The sequence below is a fragment of the Caloenas nicobarica genome, chromosome 14, assembly GCF_036013445.1.
Source record: "Caloenas nicobarica isolate bCalNic1 chromosome 14, bCalNic1.hap1, whole genome shotgun sequence".
Lineage (NCBI taxonomy): Eukaryota > Metazoa > Chordata > Aves > Columbiformes > Columbidae > Caloenas > Caloenas nicobarica.
The window spans coordinates 2,706,134-2,724,033 of record NC_088258.1 but is presented as its reverse complement, the minus strand read 5'-3'; the positions used below and the strand labels follow the sequence as shown (position 1 = coordinate 2,724,033).

Below are 17,900 nucleotides of genomic sequence, written 5' to 3'. Positions count from 1 at the left end.
CCCGGCCCCGCCCCGGCGGTGACGCTCGGCGGGAAAGGGGCGCGGAACCGGGTTCTGCTTCCGAGCGCGGGTGGGCGGGGCCGCGCCACGCCGCGCCCCTATTGGCTGGGGTCGCACCGGGGGGCTGCGGGGCGCGCTGGCGCGCCGGCACGCGCAGGCCACCGGCAGCGCGGGGGTGAGTGCGGATAGGGGCGAACGGGGGTTGCGGGCGGGTTCGCTCCGCTCTTGCCCTTGAGCGGGTCGAGGCTCGGAGGCGCCGGGGGCTGCCCCCGCTGCCCGGCCGCCCCACCTCGGCAGCGCGGGAGGCTCCGACCCGGTCCCTCCCGGAGCCACGGGCCGCGGTGCCGACCCCTCGCTCTGCGCCAGCGGTTTGTCCGGAGGCCGTTGCGGCAGGGCCGGGAGAGGAGCGGGTGACCCTTTTCCAGGGTGACCCTTGCTCCTCTGTTGCACCCGAGCGTCCCGGCGGCGGGAGCCTTTGCCCCGGAGGCGGAAGGGAGCGCTGGGGCCGGTAGAAACCCTCGTTCCCCAAACCCTCACGTCCTGCGGGCTCTGTGTCGCCCGAAGAGGCAGGTCCCCCACCCTGGTGACACCCCACTGCTCCTCTCCGCAGGGCGACCATGGCTGAGTTCACGCGGCAGCGGGGCAAGCGGCAGGAGGACAACGGGCTGGGCAGCGTCCTCGACCTCCTGTTGGCCAACGCCAGGCTGGTGCTGGGCGTCACCGGCGCGGCCGTGCTGGCCATCGCCACGCTGGCCGTCAAGCGGGTAAGGCTGGCGTGGCTGCTGTTGGGGCTCAGAGCTGCTTTGCTCTCTGGCTGCGGTGGGGGAGGATGCACTGCCAACCTCACTGACTGTTTCCCAGCTGGTCCATGGGATCTGGCAGAAATGCTGCCGGTGCTGCTGGCAGGACCATGGGTACGGAGCTCTGCTGGTTTCTGCCCTGCGGGGCACAGGCAGCCTCACACCCCTTTTTCCTGGAACATCACACATTTGGGATATGGTGTCCCATCCAGAAAGGCGCCTTGGGCTTAATTCACATCTGGACATCTGACTGTTGCCCACTTAAAATCTATGGGAAGAAAACATGCAGCTTTGTGGCCCCCTAAACTGTATATTTTTGTGAGTAGAAGCCTTGTGTGGGGCTGCGTCTACCCGCGTGTGACCAGGGGGCTGTTGTCCCCTCTCAGGCTAAACATGAGGAAGAAATTTTTTACCCTGAGGGTGGTGAGAGCCTGGCCCAGGATGCCCAGAGAGGTGGTGGATGAACCATCCCTGGAGACATCCCAGGCCAGGCTGGACGGGGCTCTGAGCAACCTGAGCTGGTGCAGATGTCCCTGCTCATGGCAGGGGTGGCACTGGGGGAGCTGGGAAGGGCCCTTCAACCCAAACTATCCTGTGGTTAGTTCAGGGTATGACCTCAGGGAAATAATAATGTTTTCCTTCCCTCCAGCTGATAGACCGAGCCACCAGCCCTCGTGATGAGGGCGATCCCAAAGCTGAGCAGAAGACCCTGGAGGAGAGCTGGCAGGAGTTGGCCTTGATCAAGGCGACCCCAAAACCCCCCCAGAAGCAGAGAAGGGAAGATCTCAGCGAGCCGCTGCTCTCCCCGGCTCGGCTGCCGGTGCCAGGTGAGGCTCACAGTGCCGGTTCCTGCTGCGGTCAGGACGATCACCTTGATGTGCTCTGGGCCGGCTGTGCCGCTGCTCCTGGCAGCCTGGGAGCTCCGTGTTATTTTTAGCTTGGTGATGGGAAAGCTGACACGTTTGTCCCCTCCCTCTTGGGAGGATTCCGAGCTGCAGCCCCTTTTTAGGCAATGCCTGCGGTATCGGCACCTCCGATAACATCCTGGGTGTCTCGGCTGCTGTGGCATGGTGGAGGCTGCCGGGGCTTTGTTTTTTCTGGAGCAGTGTCTGTTGCGCTCGTTTTCTGGGTCAGCCCAGAGGAAGGTGCGCTTGGGAGCTGCCGCAGACAAAGGCTGCCTTGTCCGGCTGTCTGCAGAGATAGATGTAGAAATGGCCTCAAGTTGGCCAGGGGAGGTTTAGACTGGATATTGGGAACAATTTTTTCCCAGAAAGGTCTGTTAGGCATTGGAACAGGCTGCCCAGGGCAGTGGTGGAGTCACCACCCCTGGAGGGGTTGAACAGACGCAGAGATGAGGTTCTCAGGGACATGGGTCAGTGCCAGGGGTGGGTTAATGGTTGGACTCGATGACCTTGAGGGTCTCTTCCAACCAAAGTGATTCTGATTCTGTGTTTTTCCAAGCGGGAAAACAGCCCAGCTTGGTGCAGAGCAGGTCCTGAGATACCAGACCTGGAGGGGGATCATTCCCAGGACTCAAGTGATCGGGTTGTCATTGGGGCAGGCTGGATCTGCCTGGGCACAGCAGGGACAACCAGTGGGGCTGAGACTCGCAGGGACCCTGGCAGCGAGTCCCCAGCACAGCTGCTGGTGCTTCGCCTGGTTTACCTGTCTCTTGCTGGGGGGCGGGACTGGGTGCTGTGGGTTTTGAGGTCAGATTGGGCCCTGCCTTGGCTGAGAAGTGCTGTGAAGGTCAGAGGACGTGGTGGTGCCCCTCTTGGCAAGGCCAGGTTCACGTCCAGAGAGGTGGGCTGGGAGCTGGTCACCCAGCTCGTGCCTCCCCCTCGGTTGTGGCAGGAGAAGCTGCTACAGGTTGCAGGTGACCTTCTCAGAGCTGTGACTTGTCCCTCCCCTCTGTCCCATCCCCTTCTCACAGAGCCCAGGGTCTGCCCTGCCCCTCCGGAGACCCCTCGGCTGGAGCCCAGCCCTCTGCGCTGCCTCACGCTGCAGGAGAAGCTCCTGTCCCACTACAGCAATCGTCTGGCTGTGCCCGAGGCACAAGTGTCCCTTGTCCTGCAGCTGGCCAGGAGCATCTGTGCCCAACTGCAGAACTTCCTACGGAACAAGTGCCCGGAGCTGCCCTTCGGCAGCCTCTTCCTCAGCGGTCCCCCGCTCGACGGCCTCAGGGCTCTCGCAGCTGACCATGTTCACCTCATGCTGCCCGTGGTCCTTGACACCGCGCTCTGGAGCCTCATCCCGGGAGAGGACACGGTGGTGAGGAACCCCCACTACTGGATGATCAAGAGGACTGATCTGGAGTATTTCCCTCGCGGGTGCAGCCCCTGGGACAGGTTCATCGTGGGCCGCTATCTCTCCTCCAACGCGCTCAACGAGACCCTCCATAAGCTGCTGGTGGCCTCCATCAACTGGCCGGCCATCGGCAGCCTGCTGGGGAGCGTCATCCACCCTGTGGTGGCCTCCCAGGAGCTGAAGCTGGAAGTCAAACATGATCAGGTCGAGCTGAGCATCACGCTCTTCCCAGTGGTGGAAATGGAGGACAAGGTTCTTCTGGCTGCTCCTCTTGAAGGACTGGTAGAAAACCTCTGGCTTGAGAGCTTTTACAGGGCGGAGGTCTCGGCGGTGAAGGAGCTGGATGCTGGTGACTCCGGCGTTCGGCAGCGCTGCCTCTGCATCCTGAACAGCATCTGCAAGACTCATCCTGCCCTGAGCAAACTCGCCGGCAGCCCCTTGACCCACGTTGTCCTTCACCTCAGTGCCACCAGCACGGACTGGGCAGAAAAAGACCTTGCTGACAGGTTCCAACAGGTGCTTGAGGAGCTGGTGGGCTACCTGGAGAGAGGGGTCCTGCCTTCCTATTTCAACCACAAAATCAACCTGTTCTGCGAGCTGTCGGAGGAGGAAATCGATGAGATGGGCTTCATGCTCTACAGAGCCGTATCTGAGCCGGAGCTCCTCCTGACGGAGAAATGACGGGTGCGTTGGGAGCTCCCAAACATAGGGTGTTCCTCACCCATCTGCTGCTCCCTGCTGCGAGGGCTGCGATGCTTCTAGTTGACTAGTCAGTAAGAGGCGAAGTTTTTGCACTTTATGAGAAAAAAAAACAAAACAAACTATTTTTTTGTCTGAATAAAACGTGCCTGAGCAGAGGCGGGTGGTGGCATGAGGAGCCTTTCCCCGGGAGGCTCTGCGCAGCCCGCGCCTCGAGTACCTGCAGGTGAGTCCTGTCTGCTGGGAGCCAACAAGGAGCATGGTTGGTGTCTGGTTCCTAGTGTCCCCTGCCTGTCCCAGCCCGCTGTCCCAGGTCTGGGGCTCCCCTCGCGCTCCGAGACCGGCCGGAGCTGGCGGGAGCAGTTCTTTGCTGCGTCCTGCAGCCCCTGTGGGCTGTGGTGTCCCCTTGGGCACTCGGTGTCACTGTGCCATGCCCTCAGCCGGCGTTTGGGACGGGGTGGGAGCCTCATTGTTTGCAGGACATTGCCCAAGTGATGACCTGGGGGGTTGTCTGGGCACTTGGAGGTACAGCCATAGCAAATGGGCTGGGGGTTTATTCTTTGGAAACCTTTTCAGCTGCCAAAGGGGCGAGCTGAGCCCTACCTTTGCGTTCTGCCCGAATCGGCTCTGCCCCGAGGAAGGGACGTGTGTCCAGTGCAGTGACGGGGCTTCCTGATCCTTGTCCCACCGTGTGGTTTTGCTGGAAGATGTCCCAAAACAGGCGGTAGCAGGAGGGTTGTGCCCAACTCCCGGGAAGCTCCTGGTGTGGGTCCCTCGGTGGAGGCTGCAGCAGGGCTGCGTGTCCCCTCCCTGGCAGGTGGGACACTGCCAGAGTCCCTCCCTGGTGCTGGCTGCTCTGCAATGATCCACATGTCCCCATCCAGCCTGTCCAGTGACCTTTTCACAAGTATTGCTGCTGTCTGGGGGTTCTGTGCCCCCAGAGCCCCGTCATACGAGGCAGGAATGATGCTCTGAGCAGAGCGCTCGCATGAACTGAAGCCATTTGTGCTTTTTATTCAGAAGGTATGTTTTGTTTGGGTATTTTGTCTTGGTTTTTTTCCTTTGAGTGGCTGCTAGTAGGCTTTGGTTCTGGCTGTAGTCCCAAGGCAAAGGAATATATTATTGTATTTAATGGGAAGAGTTGGTTTTGCACACTGGTGGAGATGGAGAAGTCCTGTGGACTTCAATGTGAGCAGCTGTTGTGGATTAGTTTTATTTACAGCTATCATCTTGTTTATGGGAGGGGAAAAAAAAAAGTGCTTTTCCTCCCACTCTGAAATTACTTAGTTTGTTCCTCCAAACCACTTCCCAGGTGTCAGCGATGAGAATAAACCTTCTCTGTGCATACTCCTTCTCTTGTGTCAGCTGTTTGCCTCCTTTCCTGTGGTAAGGGCTGAAGTGATGCTCCAGCTGTGGCCAAGTGCCCAAAAACGACCTAGGCTGTCCCCCCACTGCATGCAGAGCTTGGTGGGGGTCAGACCCTATCCTGCCAAACCTTTCTCCTCCTTTTCCAAACCCCTGTGCCCACAGAGTGACCGGCTGCAGTACGTGAGTCCTCTGGACACACTTACCCAGCAGCTCTGCCTGAAGGCTGAGCAGGGTTGGACATGGGAAGCTGGAAACAGATGATTTGTGTCACCCAAATGCTGCCCGGGTGCTGCCCAAACACTTCCCACTGCTGTTGCTGGTCCCTGGGCTCTTGCCGTGATTTTGCCAGCTCAGTGATTGCGTTACAAAGCCTCGTAATCCTGTTATTTTAGCTGGCAGGTCTGTATTTTTAGGCCGCAGCTGTTTATCGTGGGAGTGAGGGGTCCAAGGAAATGCAACCTGAGTTCTGACCTTACTGCATAGATTTAGAGCCGATAGTGATGGGCTGCTGCAGAGTTAAACATTCTCTGCATGTCACCGCGGTGCTGACCCAGGGAACCGCCCTGTGTCCCAAAGGAGCAGCATTGGGGGCAAAAATCTGAACACTGTCCTCTGGCAGAAGGGGACACGGGAGTCTCGTGGATCTCCTGGCTTTGTACAGAGGGAGGAGGCAGCCTGGCGTCCCGGGGAGTTCAGTCTAAATGAAGTGCAGGAAACGGAACCCCCCATCAGGTTCAGGCAGCTGCCTGCCCTTCCCTGGGGAAGCAGCGCTGCAGCTGATGTGATAAAACCACCCTCCCTACCCCCTGCAGCTCAGTTCTAAATCACCACAGGGAGTTTCTGTCGAGATTCTGTATTGTTCCGATAAGTGAGTGGAAAGAGCAAGATTTGGGTGGATGCTTTTACAGTAATAGCTTAACTATTTTAAGTAGGAAGAAATAATAAGGCAGAATTAAGATGTCACCGTATCGAATGTAAAAATTAAATAATCATTTAATAAGAAACTTATTAGTTTGACAAAAATAACTTCCATTAGCTAGCAGCATCAGAGAGGCATGTCTCAAGGTTCGAGGAAGAACTCAACTTCAAATTCAGGAGCTGCCTAAACCAAAGGCTTTTTCCTGAGCCCTGCAGCTGAGCTTCTAGATCCTGCTTTTCCACACCCGGCCCTCCTGGGGACAACTGAGGTAAGCGGTATGGCGCGGGGACAAGAAAGAAATGGGAATGTTGCTCAGCTAACGTCAACTTGGAAGGGAACTTAAAATTCCACACTGTGGAAGGCTGGGGACTGAGAAGAGGCAAGAAGCAGCTGCAGTGTCTGTCCCGGCAGCTACGAGCCAGCTCTTCATCGGGCAGAATGGTTGCATAGAACTGCCAGCGTGGTGGGAGCTGCGGGTGGACAAGCTCCAGCGCTGTTTTCTCTGCAGATTCAGTTTCTAAATGCTTCCTTGAAATGTTTAGACTATGCCAACCTGCTCAGCAGAAAAGCAGCTGAAAACAAAGGCTGACACCAGTAGCAGAACCACCTTTCAGAGCTGGTGGAACCCTCGCTGCCCAGGCATGGAACTCCTGCAGGAGGACGGTCTCCATCAGCAGCTGCGTCCTGCAACCTGCCCTTCCAGAAACCATTTGCCAGGCTCGTTTCTCAACTCCAGTTCCTTTCAGCAGCAGTTGCTCCTGTAGCAGCTCATGACCCCAGACCTTTCAGGCTCCCCAGAGATGTCTGCCCAGGCTCAGTGGTTTTGGGGACAGGTTTTCCTCGTGTGGCCGGGCTGGTGACAAACGCTACAGGTCCGTGGTTTCTTGGCAGTGGCTCCTGAGGAGAGACCACTCGGTCTCTTGGCTTTACTTCCCAACTCTCTGGAGTACCCACTGCTGCCAAAGTCGTTCAAAGAGACGTCTCCAGACGGCCCTAGAGAGAAACAACTTGCGTTTAAGTACCTTTGAAAATATAAGTAGGTAGAGAAACAGAAGTTCAAAATGGCAGATCAATGATTTTACTATCCCAGGCATCAGATTGTTCCTGGAACTGCACTTGCTTCAGGTTTGTCTCAACAGTTAAATGTTACCCATTTGTCCTGCAGCAATACAGCAATGTCAGAACAGAAGGGGGGAAATGGCTCTGCCTGGTTGCAAGCTCTGGTCTACAGCTGAGGCAGAAAAAACAACATGTGCCAGAGGAAAACTTGGGTTTTAAGGAGTTTTGAAAACTTGATTCTACCCCTTTAGGCCCAAATGTCTAAGGAGGAGCAGGAGGCCAGTGTTGAAGATCTCCCTCAGACCACATCTCCACCTCTGTACTTTGCTTCCTGTCCCTTTGTGTCAGTGCTCTACCTTTAGCAACCTTATTTTGTGATTATTTTTTTAATGGGTACTTGTTTTCAGCACCTTTCCACAGCAGCCACACTCAGTTTCTCAGCTCTGATCAAAGCTTCAGAAAGACTTGGCCTTTCACTGAATCCCTAAACTAGGGCAGAAGGAGCAGCGCGGTTTCCCTGGCATGACAGAATGGGGTTTGAGATCTCCAAAAGCGGTGTTGCTGCTTCAACCCTGTACCAAGTCAGTAACAGCTCTTACAAAGCTGAGCACCATCATTTGGGAGGACAAATTCCCAAACAGACTGTTGGAAAGAGCACTGGGCTTTATCTGACAAGTCACAGACGGACAGATACTTGAGCTTATGGCACGCAGGACAAAGCATCCAGCTCAGGGCTCAGCAGATGTGCGCTATGAGGACGTATCCACCAGCACTTGGGGAGGTAAGCCAGACTTGGTTGTTACCAGCAAGATTTGAAGTGCTGTAATGCTGCTCACAGCTGTTCCGAAGAAAAAACTGAAGTCTGTTAAATGTGTGAGTTGCTACAAGAGCTGTCATGCTGCAGCAGCATTATGCACGTGTGAGAAGTGTGTTTAGCTTCAAGTTTAGCTCCAAGAACAGCCTCCAACTCTCGTATCTTGCCCCATGCCCAGCCTTACCTGGTGCCATGTTTTCGTCTGCCCACTGGAAGAAGCCGCACTGCTGCTCTCGGGGTTTGGAGCAGGTGTGGAACTGCCGCCCCTTGTTGGGCCCGTCCTTTTGGACAGTGCGTGTGACGGCTGGCTGGTCGCACTTGCAAACTGCGCCACCTCTCGAATCTGAGCTGTTGCTTCCAAAGAGCCCTAGGCCTCTCCCTCCTCCTGGGCGCTGGAATTCTGCCGGGCCCCTTCCCGCAAAGGGCTGGGGCAGCGCGGAGCCCCGCGGAGCCGCCTCGCTTCTGTCCTGCGAGTGCTGATCAGCCCAGAGAAAAAAGTTGCAGGTGCTGGCACTGCATTTGTAAAACTGCCGGCCTTGGTTGGGCCCTTCCTTGCGCACGGTCAGGAGCAGGGCTTCGTTCCCACAGTTGCACACCACAGCGTTGTTCCCATCGTCTGGAGTGGCTGAAGGAGCAGGTCTGGGCATTCTCGTGGAGCTCAAGGAGAGCAGATGTCCTGCTGCCAGGTTTGTGGTCCTCCTTGTGTGCTGGTTGTCACTGTCACCTCTGCTGGAGTTGCTGACCTGCAAGCGGTACGCTTGCTGGCTGAATGCTGATGTGGGTTGGGATGACCTGTGTAAATACTTCAGGTCCAAGAGCTCTTTTAGCATCTCATCGCAGCCCCCAATGCAACCAACAAACTCTAGGGGCATCACTGGTGGAACGCTGCCTCTCTTGAATTTAAACTTCAGCCTAAAACAAAAGGAAGAATAAAAGTCTCCCAGTTCATGTCGCTTGTCACCAACAGATGTTGATTTGGACTTGAAACTTGATGTTTTGTTTTTTTAAATCCTGCTATACTTAGTTTCCCCAACCCCTCTTTTTTCCACCCCCAAGACATGAAAGTGCTGCTCCAGCTTGCCAAGATCCGAGTGGAAAATGGTTGCCCAGCCCACGGAGTCTGACCCTGACAGCTGACACATAACGTCCAAGGGGCTGCGTTTCCCCACGGGATAACTGGTACGACCTACCTGTGAACTGGATGCGGTTTACACACAGCACAGACGCTCTCATCCCTGGCCACATCCAGCACAAAATCGGGAAACCAGACCGCAGTTTTACATGCTGGGTAGCCCATGCAGCTGAGATAGAACCTGCGGGGGATCAGAGGCACTGATGAGGAAGAGGCAAAGTCAAGACAGTTGGTGATCTGTTGTCCCGTTTTCTCAGCCACCAGAAATGATCAAAACAACAAATTTTAAGGGCAAATATGTACTTGAGGGAGAGGTTCGGCTGAGTCCACACAGCTTACACAGCTGGTGGAGTTAGCTAGCTGCAGCTCAAGCTTTCATGCTTGCTGCAGAGGGCAGGTAAATGAACACCACCTAGAAAAACATAAACCACCACCGCAGGCTACATTCTACAACAGGGAAGATCACCAACCCGCCGTTCTTCCTGGTCTTCAGGACCATGTCATTGTTGCACTGTGGACACTTCCGAACGGAAAGGGGCATTGCCGGGTAGACCTCCTCTTGCTCTGCAATTTCGGCGGCTTCTCCAAAATACTGAGCCAGGGCTTGGTCCAACCTATAAAAAAACCCAAGCAGAGCATCTTGTGTGTCTCCTCTGCAAAGAGTGACCAGGCACTGTGGTGAATTAGTGCCTGCTGCCCCCCATGCAGCCCCTCTGAACTTGTCCACCAGCATGTTGACTCAGCACCGTGTCTCTGGAACAGGGCAGGTGTGGGTACAACTTGAAAAAGGTCAGCGTATGTCACCAACTCCTTCATGCAGCTCTGAATTTAATCATGAAGAGTTTAAATCAAGATGAGCAGTTAGTTGGCACTGACTCACGACAGCGTGCCAGGCTGTGAGTCATCCCTTCCTGTGCAATGCCCACACAGACCGGGCAGAGCTCCAGGGAAAGAGTGTGACAGGATCCCATGCCAGAGGAGCCAGCGCCTCCCAGAACGGCAAAGCAAATGGAAGAGGGCAAAGACACGACTCACTTGTTGGCTCTGGCCACAGCTTCGATGAAGACTTGCTTGTACTTTTGGACCTGCTGCTGCAACACCACTGATTTGTCTTTCTTCCCTTCACAGATGAGTTTCAGATCAGCCTCCAGCTCAGCTCGAAGGTCAGGCTTGGACATCTCGTAGCCCATGGAATCATAGCCTGAGGAACATACTGCACGGTAAGCGAAACAAAGGAGCAAGTAAGGAACCTGCCACCTTCTGAACAGGCCCTGCCCTTACCTTCAACCAGCCCCATGCCCAGGTGGCCTGGCAGGAACCGTTGATCTGCTGTAAGGCCCACGTACATCCGCGTCTTAATTGTCTCGATGTGCTCAGCGTGAGTGGCATCAGTCCCTGAAAACAGACAGGTTTGAGCCCAGTTAGATGCCAAGAAGTGACTTCCCCCTGTGCCTGTTGCAGAGCTCAAGGTGCTAAAGGGAGAAGGAGACAACTGATGGTGAGGAGCAGCAATGCCCTCGTGTGCCACGGGCACTGAGGCCGACAACGTGCTGGCAGGCACAGCCTGCACCCTGAATCACGCATCTCTGTGGGACTGGAGGCACTATGCAGGCTCCTCAGGATCTCTGGACTTTGCCTGCAGGTCTCTACTATCCCTTTGTTCTCTACATTTAAGTGATTTCTTCTCAAAAGTGACATTTCGAGAATTCCCTACTCTGAGAGTGGGACAGAACTGGTGTTAGACGAGGAGAAACTTATGAGCAAAGTTCTCCCAAAAGCAAAAGGCCATGCTGCCAATACTGACCAATGCCATGTTTCTCCATGAGAGCAATCAGATCCGCTTCCGTGAGGAGCAATGGAGGGCTGGTTTCCCCATCCACCATCTCCACCGTAGTGGGCTGAAAGTGAGACCCTTTCTGATACAGTGGGATAACCTGAAGGGAAGGAGAATCTCTTTAAAACTGCCTCCTGGTCTGTTTGCTCAAGACAAAACATCATGCTAAGAGCAAGGCAGCGCAGTCAGAGAGCAGCACCCTGTTCTGGAGGAGATCCAGGCTCAGGGCCCGCGGGATTAGCCAGGAGTGAGCTGCCAGAGCCCATGGAACAGCGATTGCGGCTCCTCTGGGTGAGTAAAGTCAACCCCACAGCCCTGCGTGGTCTCTGCTGTGGTGTCAGAAGGGGAAGAATCTCCCCAAAGCTGACACAATAAAGCTGCACAGGTTTTCGGCAGAGATGGCTCTGGGGGAAACAGCCCGTGGGGCAGGAATTGTCACAGAATACTCTGCAGAGGGGTCTGAAGCTGGCGGTGAAGTGTGATTTTAAGCTCCCAATATTTTAGCCTCTCCCATCTACGTTATTCAGGGTATTTACCTTATCGCTCCACTTCTCGTAGGGATAGACTTCCAGATAATTTCGGGCCAGGATCATTAGTCCTTGAGCAATGAATCGCTCATTAGCGATGTCGATTTCCACGGTTGTTTCCTGTCCCTTGGCATCCTCAGAGCAGCAAGCCAAAAAATGGCGCACAATGAATTCGTAGAGTCTCTGCTCGCTGCCCTAATATCAAACAGATGGTCAGTGTCCTCTGGTGTTAATGAGAGGTCAAGAAATTACAGTGAGATTTCAGGTGATGATATTATGCTAACAACCACATTATTAAGACTTCTATCTCTATTTATCCAGCAATACAAACCACCCAGTTCTCTCTGGCTTTGTTAAACTCACCTGGAGGTTCGCAGTGTATTTTGTGGGGTGAATGGGAGGGTGAGCCTGGTCTGATTTGGTTCCGCATCGAGGGGTTGGCCCACCCTGATCCAAAATCCTCTGTGCAAATGCTCCCCAGTTTGGGTCCTGCGTCTGCTGTTGCACTAAAGCCGAGAGGTTCAGCTCCTTGGGGAAAATGTTGGTCTCAGTTCGGGGGTAGCTAATGAACCTTAAGAAAAAAAGACAGGAAAGCACTTTAAGGTGTTCCGAGATACTTGTCATTTTGGACTAAAGGCCATTTCTTTTCGAAAGAATTAAATTTACCAAGCCAAGTCTTGCTTTCTTACCCTTGAGTGTAGAGTTTTTCTGCTATTCTCATGGTTTCTTTCGCATTTATTTTCAGTTTGCGGGAAGCCAACTTCTCAAGTTCCTGCATTGGGAGGAGCCAGAAAAAAATGTGTTTGTGCATCATTTGAAATAGTGAGTAAAATATCTGCTCAAAGCTTCTTTCCGCTAAGTCCTTTCAGCAGAGTTCAAACGTACCACAGTGTCCAGGGGCAGGGGCCTCCATTTGCTCTTTGGCTTGCTCCCAACCTCAACAACAGTCGCTACTGGATCCTAAACAAAGCAAAACCTTCTTTAAGAGTTTACACAAACTGGTCTTTAAATATCTTGAGCGAGGTGGCTGTAGGAAATGTTTGCCTGATGCTGGATTACACAATGATTTACAAGCTCTCCTACCTCCACACACATCTGGTAAAGGACCAGGCACGCTGTGTGATTAAAGAGCCGGTTCCTCTTCCAGTTGAAGACGACGCTGCCGTCTTCATGATCATGTGTCACTGTGGGGAATAATAGATTGGAGTGAAATAGTAGCGATACAACAGAAATACAACAGAGGCAGTGGGGCCAGAGTAATGGGAAACCTTTCAGTTCTGCTTAGTGGTCACGGGGCAAAAAAAGAGGAAACCCCCTCTGCTGCACAGTTTGTTTGTTGCCCTGACATTTTTCCTTTCTGTACATATCAAGCCCTTTCAAATGGAGTCCAGGATTCGTTTTGCCAAAACATACCTTTTATTTTATAGAAGGCTTCAGGAACAAAGGCCTGGATGGCTTTAAAGCGTTCGACTACAAACCCCAGCGTTGGGAACTGGCAGCTGCCGTAGCTGATCAGCTGATCTGCTAAAATATCAGGGAAGATCTTCCGGAGACGCAGTGTCTGGAATCTGGTGAAGGCAGCACCTGAGAAAACAAAACAGACACCAGGACTGAATACAACAACATCGAAGGATAAACACAACACTTCAGATGGTTCTTTTTAATAGTCTGAGTATTAATTTTACTCTAAGTTTAATACTCAGTTGCAGTAGCTTGTCAGTGCTGCGTGAGCTATAAGCCTAACATCTGCTTCAAAGGGTGTTTTCCAGTAAAACATGAGATGTGATTTAGTTGGATCTGGTCTAAAAAAATCTGGTTTACGACACCACAGAGGGAATTTCTCTTTTGTGTTGAGGAGACAATAACAGATGATGTTTCTAAAACACCCCTTGCTGGGCTTTAACAATGTGCATTCAATGTGGTTAGACAAGAAGCGAGGAAGAGCCTGATGGACGCCGTCCTGTTTGCACAGCAGCCTAAGGGAGATCAAGCACTTATAGACGACAAACCACATGCTGATAACGAAGCTGTTCCCTGCATACGTACCGATCCTGAGGTCCAGCTCCTGACGGACATCAACAGCATCACTTGTCTTTTGATCTGGTTGGGTGAGGTTCTCGCAGGCTGTTCTGACAGCGTGAAGCGTGATCTCTGAGAAACGGGCTCGGAAAACCCGGAGGTTTGGCTTTACTGTCAGACATGAGAGGGGGAAAAAAAAAAAGAAATCAAAGAGCAACTCAGATGCCAATGGAAAGGAGCAAATAATAATCAGCTTTGAAAAAGCATGATGTCAAACGATTCTATAGCTTTCCAATAGCTGAATATATTTATGGCCTATCAACGCCACATGTTTATCAGAACTACAGTCAAAATATTTAACCTGGACACAGTAAGATTGAGAACACGCCTGTTACACGACCTCTGAGCAGCGATACCTGTTACATCAGCACATTAGCGGAACTCGGATTGATGCAGAAGATGCTCTACGCACCAGCTTTGCAAACGTGAATGATCTCAAAGCCGATGTTCTCTCCCTCTCGATCGCAGTCGGTCCAGATCACCAGAGCTTGGCACTGCTGGACTTCTCGTTCCAGGGTTCTCTGAGACGAGAAAACAACCCGGAGTGAGACGTGAGACATCCCAGGCCACTTGCTTTGTCATTTAATTTCAGAATGACTCACTGACCGAACATGACATGCTACATGTATCCATAGAGATAGACTGTTGCAATAACATTTTGAAATTGTGTGTCTCATGAGATTAGGCAGCTTTCAAAAGAACTGAGTCACTTATTTACATCTGACTCTGTCAATAAACATGGCTTGGATTGGATTGTACCACAGTCTGTTTGCTGAAAATGTAATTTTTTTGGTAAATTTGAGACATAGTTGCCAATTCCACTTTGTTGGAAAAAAATATTTCTACTTTTAGCAAAGTATTTGTTCCTTTACTGCAGTTAATTGTACATGAGCAGGAGCCTTTCAGTGTCACAAATGAACAGCGTATGTAGTCCTAGGAAAAGCAGGAGGAATTTGCCAAACTCTAGAAACGCAGATGTTAAGGACAAAGGTCCAATCCTCCTCCTATCTGAGACAATATTTGCAGAACTAACCTCTGAACTCAGAGTTTCAAGGAAACTCTTAAAAACAATGTACCTTGATATCCAAGTAATTTTCAGGGCAATACTTCTCGATTTCAGCATCAAAAAGAGCCAGAGGGTTGCAGCTATGCCTGGGAAACAGAGGATAAACAGAGTGCGTAACAAAAACATGTGTTGGGAGACACTAACTGGTGCTGTCTTGTAAGGAGGTGATGTTCAAGTGCTGGAATTAATAATATACTTTATCATGGGCCTTGTCTTAGACAACTTTGAGTTTGCGTGAAATGCTGAGTTATGCTTAAAAACAATAGAATCGAAAAGCAACCAGAGAAAACTGCAAATCTGGATGGCTGCCCTAAACAGGTGACTTTTCTTATTTCAAGCACAGGGAACAAAGGGGAGGGAAGATGGAGAAAGCGCTCGCTTCCCCCAACAGCTCCTAGTTCAACAAAGAGCACGAAAAAACAATCAGGTTTTGGAATCCAGTTAATTCCTTGGGTCTGCCTTAATGTATTTTACCCACTATTATGACTTTGGGGTTTTTCAGCACTTGGAGGACAATATTTTTGCTATTCTATCTAAAATTTGGCACTCAGCACGCAGTGGCAGAGTCCCTCCCAGCTTGGGGCTGAATGCAGAGGGTGACAAACCCCCCCAGTACCAACCATTTGCGAAACGGCAGCTTAAAATCATGAGCCAGTAAGTGTCCTGACACGGATGTCATCACCATAGTCACATTCTGCAAGAGACAGAACGAGGTAATTAGTGCCCATCGTTGGATAAAAACTGCCCACAGCCCCAAGACCTTGATGCAGTTCTCAATTTACACATCGGTGACGCTTCCCTCCTGCTAATGGATCACAATAAGCTCTTCTCTCCCTAAATCTGTGGCCTTATCCTCAATTTTTGGAAAAAGCTCCCAGTTCTAAATAGCAATATTCGTTTGACTGATATAAAACCAGAGAGTTGAAAGAATTAAAGCAAGAAAACAGGTCAGTGGTTGAGCCAGGAACGAACATCTGACTTTTCCTCATCTTTGGACAAAATGTTCCCGTCACTGGCGACGGGTTTCATAACTTCTGACAAATGACTTTTAATAATTAGAATTTTGCACTTTTCTAATGCAGCAGCAGAATTAAAGGAAACTCTACCTGGCCAAACATCTGGTAGTCATATTCGTAGATCTTGTTGAACTTGGAAAACCCCTCTCGCTAGAAGGAAAAGGAGAGTTGATGAGCTTCTGGCTCCTAACAGAAACCAAACCCGTTCCACCTCGCTTAATACTCGCTGTTACGGCAGAGCACAGGGACACACCTGAAAACCAGGTACTGCAGCTCATGGAAATTGCCTGTGTCATTTATAGAGACATTGAAACGGTGATTTCCAGTGTAAAAGTATTTTAAACCAGGCTTGAAGGGAGTGCTGGGGTTATCACGCCACTGATAGTGACTACAAAGAGTGGGGAACAGATTTGTTTAATGGGGCTGGGCAGTTATGTTCCTGACAAACAACTGTCCTGCTCCAGATGACAATTAGAAGCAGGAAGATATCTTCCTTGATTGGAATTGTCAGTGCTCAGGATCTCAATAACACCTTTCATTCAAATATAATTATGGTGTAGAAGCACCTTCTGGTTCCTTACCCTGGAAATACCAAGTAATTATGCAAACTGTTAATGGTCACACAACAAAGCAGAGGAGAGGAGAGATCTTTGAACTCTTCTCCAAATCACAGACCATCTTTGCTTTATTATGTGAACTTCAGTAAACCCCAACACCTGCTGACGCTGCAGAAATGGTGCTTTTTGACGGGGAGATACAGGCCAGCAGCTGGTTTCAGTTCCTGAAGCCTTTTGCAGACACTGCAAAGCCAGCAATGACACAGGAAACCTTCATCCAGAGCTCGGTGCCTGGAGAAGGCAGACTGGGCACAGAGAGCTGAGCTCCAACAAGACTTAAGTCACAAGCACAAGGGATCTGAGACTCCCAAATACATTTGGGCAAGTGGTGTTTGTCCACAAAAGCTGCTCTTGTACCCTGGCACAGCCAGAAGTGCCCAGAGACAAAACCAGTGTGAGATGTTGCACATGCCCATAGGAACTGCCTGTGCCGAGCTCTGCCGAGCAGGCTGGGGCTGCATCACAGGACATGGGCTACACCTGAGATTTGTGCTACACAGCAGCCCTGCTCAGCTGATCCTCTCCAGCCAGCTACGCTAGACCCACATGTGTTGGGAAGCAATAAGGAGATGTGGTGTGTTCCCACCCGCCGCATTCTGCTGTTGGAGAGCAGATCTGCAATCCCCCGGGCAGCGTCGTTCTTCTCAGCCACGCACAGAACCTTCCGGATCCTCTGCAACGCCATGTCCTCCGCGGCCCGGGAGAAGAGGCGCTGGGGCAGCATCCTGACCCCGCGGGTGGCCGAAAGTCTCGCCGAGATGTTCATCACTGGAGACGGTGACAGCTCCCGTGGGGAAGAGACATGGTGCTGTGGCCTTGTCCTGGGGCTGGATCCTGCTGAGGATGGAGAATCATTGAATCAGTTTGGTTGGAAGAGACACTCAACATTATTGAGTCTAAACGTTACCCCACCCCTGGCACTGCCCCACGTCCCTGAGAACCTCATCTCCACATCTGTCCAACCCCTCAGGGATGGTGACTCCACCACTGCCCTGGGCAGCCTGTTCCAATGCCCCACAGCCCTTTGGGGAAGAAATTGTTCCCCAGATCCAACCTCAACCTCCCCTGGCGCAACTTGAGGCCGTTTCCTCTGGTCCTGGCACTTGTTCCTGGGGAGCAGAGCCCGACCCCCCCTGGCTCCGACTTCCTTGTAGCGATCGCTGAATGTCACTTACCCGGCCCAGGGCATCCTCTGCCCGGCACAGCCCCCTCAGAGCCGCACGGAGTTGGAGAAGCTTCTTCCCCCATCACAACCAGCTCCCCGGGCAGGGCCCCGGCCCCCCTGCCCCGCCAAGGCCTCCCCTCAGGCCCGGGCTGGCCCCGCCGGCCACAACCGGGACCCCCACCACCCTCCGACCCCAGCCGGGTTCTCCCCACCCGGGGTAGCCCCTCCCCGACACCCCCAGTTTCTCCCCGGTTTCCCCGCCGTTCTCTCCTCACTCACCTCCCTCACTCCCGCGCTTCGCTCTGTCGCGAAGCGCGGAGGGACTCGGCGCGCTTTCCCTCACCGTTACGTCCTGCCGTAAAGCGCTCCCCTGTGGCGGGAGCGAACTACAGCTCCCAAGATGCCCCGCGTCGCCCCTCAGCCGCCTCCCCGCGCCGTCCCGCCTCGGCCTGCGACTCCCCGCCGCCACCGGGCCCGTCCCGGGTTCAGTAACGTCAA

The 17,900-nt window shown here is 52.7% G+C and overlaps 2 protein-coding genes across 5 annotated transcripts; one reads left to right on the top strand and one right to left on the bottom strand.

Moving 5' to 3' along the window:
• The first annotated feature begins 36 nt into the window (after positions 1-36).
• MIEF2 (mitochondrial elongation factor 2) lies at positions 37-5,153 on the top strand. Of its 2 annotated transcripts, none has more exons than XM_065644744.1 (4): positions 37-175; positions 611-764; positions 1,450-1,627; positions 2,734-5,153. In XM_065644744.1, exons 2-4 carry the CDS (start codon positions 618-620, stop codon positions 3,786-3,788), a joined length of 1,380 nt encoding a protein of 459 aa, XP_065500816.1. In that variant the 5' UTR covers positions 37-175; positions 611-617; the 3' UTR covers positions 3,789-5,153. The 2 variants fall into 2 exon arrangements, with proteins under 2 accessions (XP_065500816.1, XP_065500817.1); XM_065644745.1 differs by lacking the exon at positions 37-175 and adding an exon at positions 217-508.
• Positions 5,154-6,204: 1,051 nt separating this feature from the next.
• On the bottom strand, positions 6,205-17,703 carry TOP3A (DNA topoisomerase III alpha). 3 transcript variants are annotated; one of them, XM_065645089.1, is made up of 20 exons: positions 17,682-17,703; positions 16,824-17,071; positions 15,711-15,770; positions 15,225-15,298; positions 14,615-14,690; positions 13,951-14,059; positions 13,506-13,649; positions 12,873-13,043; positions 12,543-12,643; positions 12,345-12,419; positions 12,149-12,231; positions 11,823-12,030; positions 11,469-11,654; positions 10,903-11,032; positions 10,380-10,493; positions 10,134-10,299; positions 9,569-9,712; positions 9,157-9,279; positions 8,151-8,878; positions 6,205-7,086 (listed from the first exon to the last, which is right to left on the bottom strand). In XM_065645089.1, exons 2-20 carry the CDS (start codon positions 17,001-17,003, stop codon positions 6,908-6,910), a joined length of 3,051 nt encoding a protein of 1,016 aa, XP_065501161.1. In that variant the 5' UTR covers positions 17,004-17,071; positions 17,682-17,703; the 3' UTR covers positions 6,205-6,907. The 3 variants fall into 3 exon arrangements, with proteins under 3 accessions (XP_065501161.1, XP_065501162.1, XP_065501160.1); XM_065645090.1 differs by having other exon boundaries at positions 16,824-17,074; positions 17,682-17,702; XM_065645088.1 differs by lacking the exon at positions 17,682-17,703 and having other exon boundaries at positions 16,899-17,070.
• Between the last annotated feature and the right edge of the window lie 197 nt (positions 17,704-17,900).

Coding starts and splice junctions, on each gene's coding strand:
- MIEF2 (XM_065644744.1), top strand. CDS start 618: ATGGCTGAGTTCACGCGGCAGCGGGGCAAGCGGCAGGAGGACAACGGG. Junction 765..1,449: donor CCACGCTGGCCGTCAAGCGG/GTAAGGCTGGCG, acceptor CCTTCCCTCCAG/CTGATAGACCGAGCCACCAG. Junction 1,628..2,733: donor GGCTCGGCTGCCGGTGCCAG/GTGAGGCTCACA, acceptor CCCTTCTCACAG/AGCCCAGGGTCTGCCCTGCC.
- TOP3A (XM_065645089.1), bottom strand. CDS start 17,003: ATGAACATCTCGGCGAGACTTTCGGCCACCCGCGGGGTCAGGATGCTG. Junction 12,420..12,542: donor TTTACCAGATGTGTGTGGAG/GTAGGAGAGCTT, acceptor TGCTTTGTTTAG/GATCCAGTAGCGACTGTTGT. Junction 12,031..12,148: donor GAAAAACTCTACACTCAAGG/GTAAGAAAGCAA, acceptor TTTTTTCTTAAG/GTTCATTAGCTACCCCCGAA.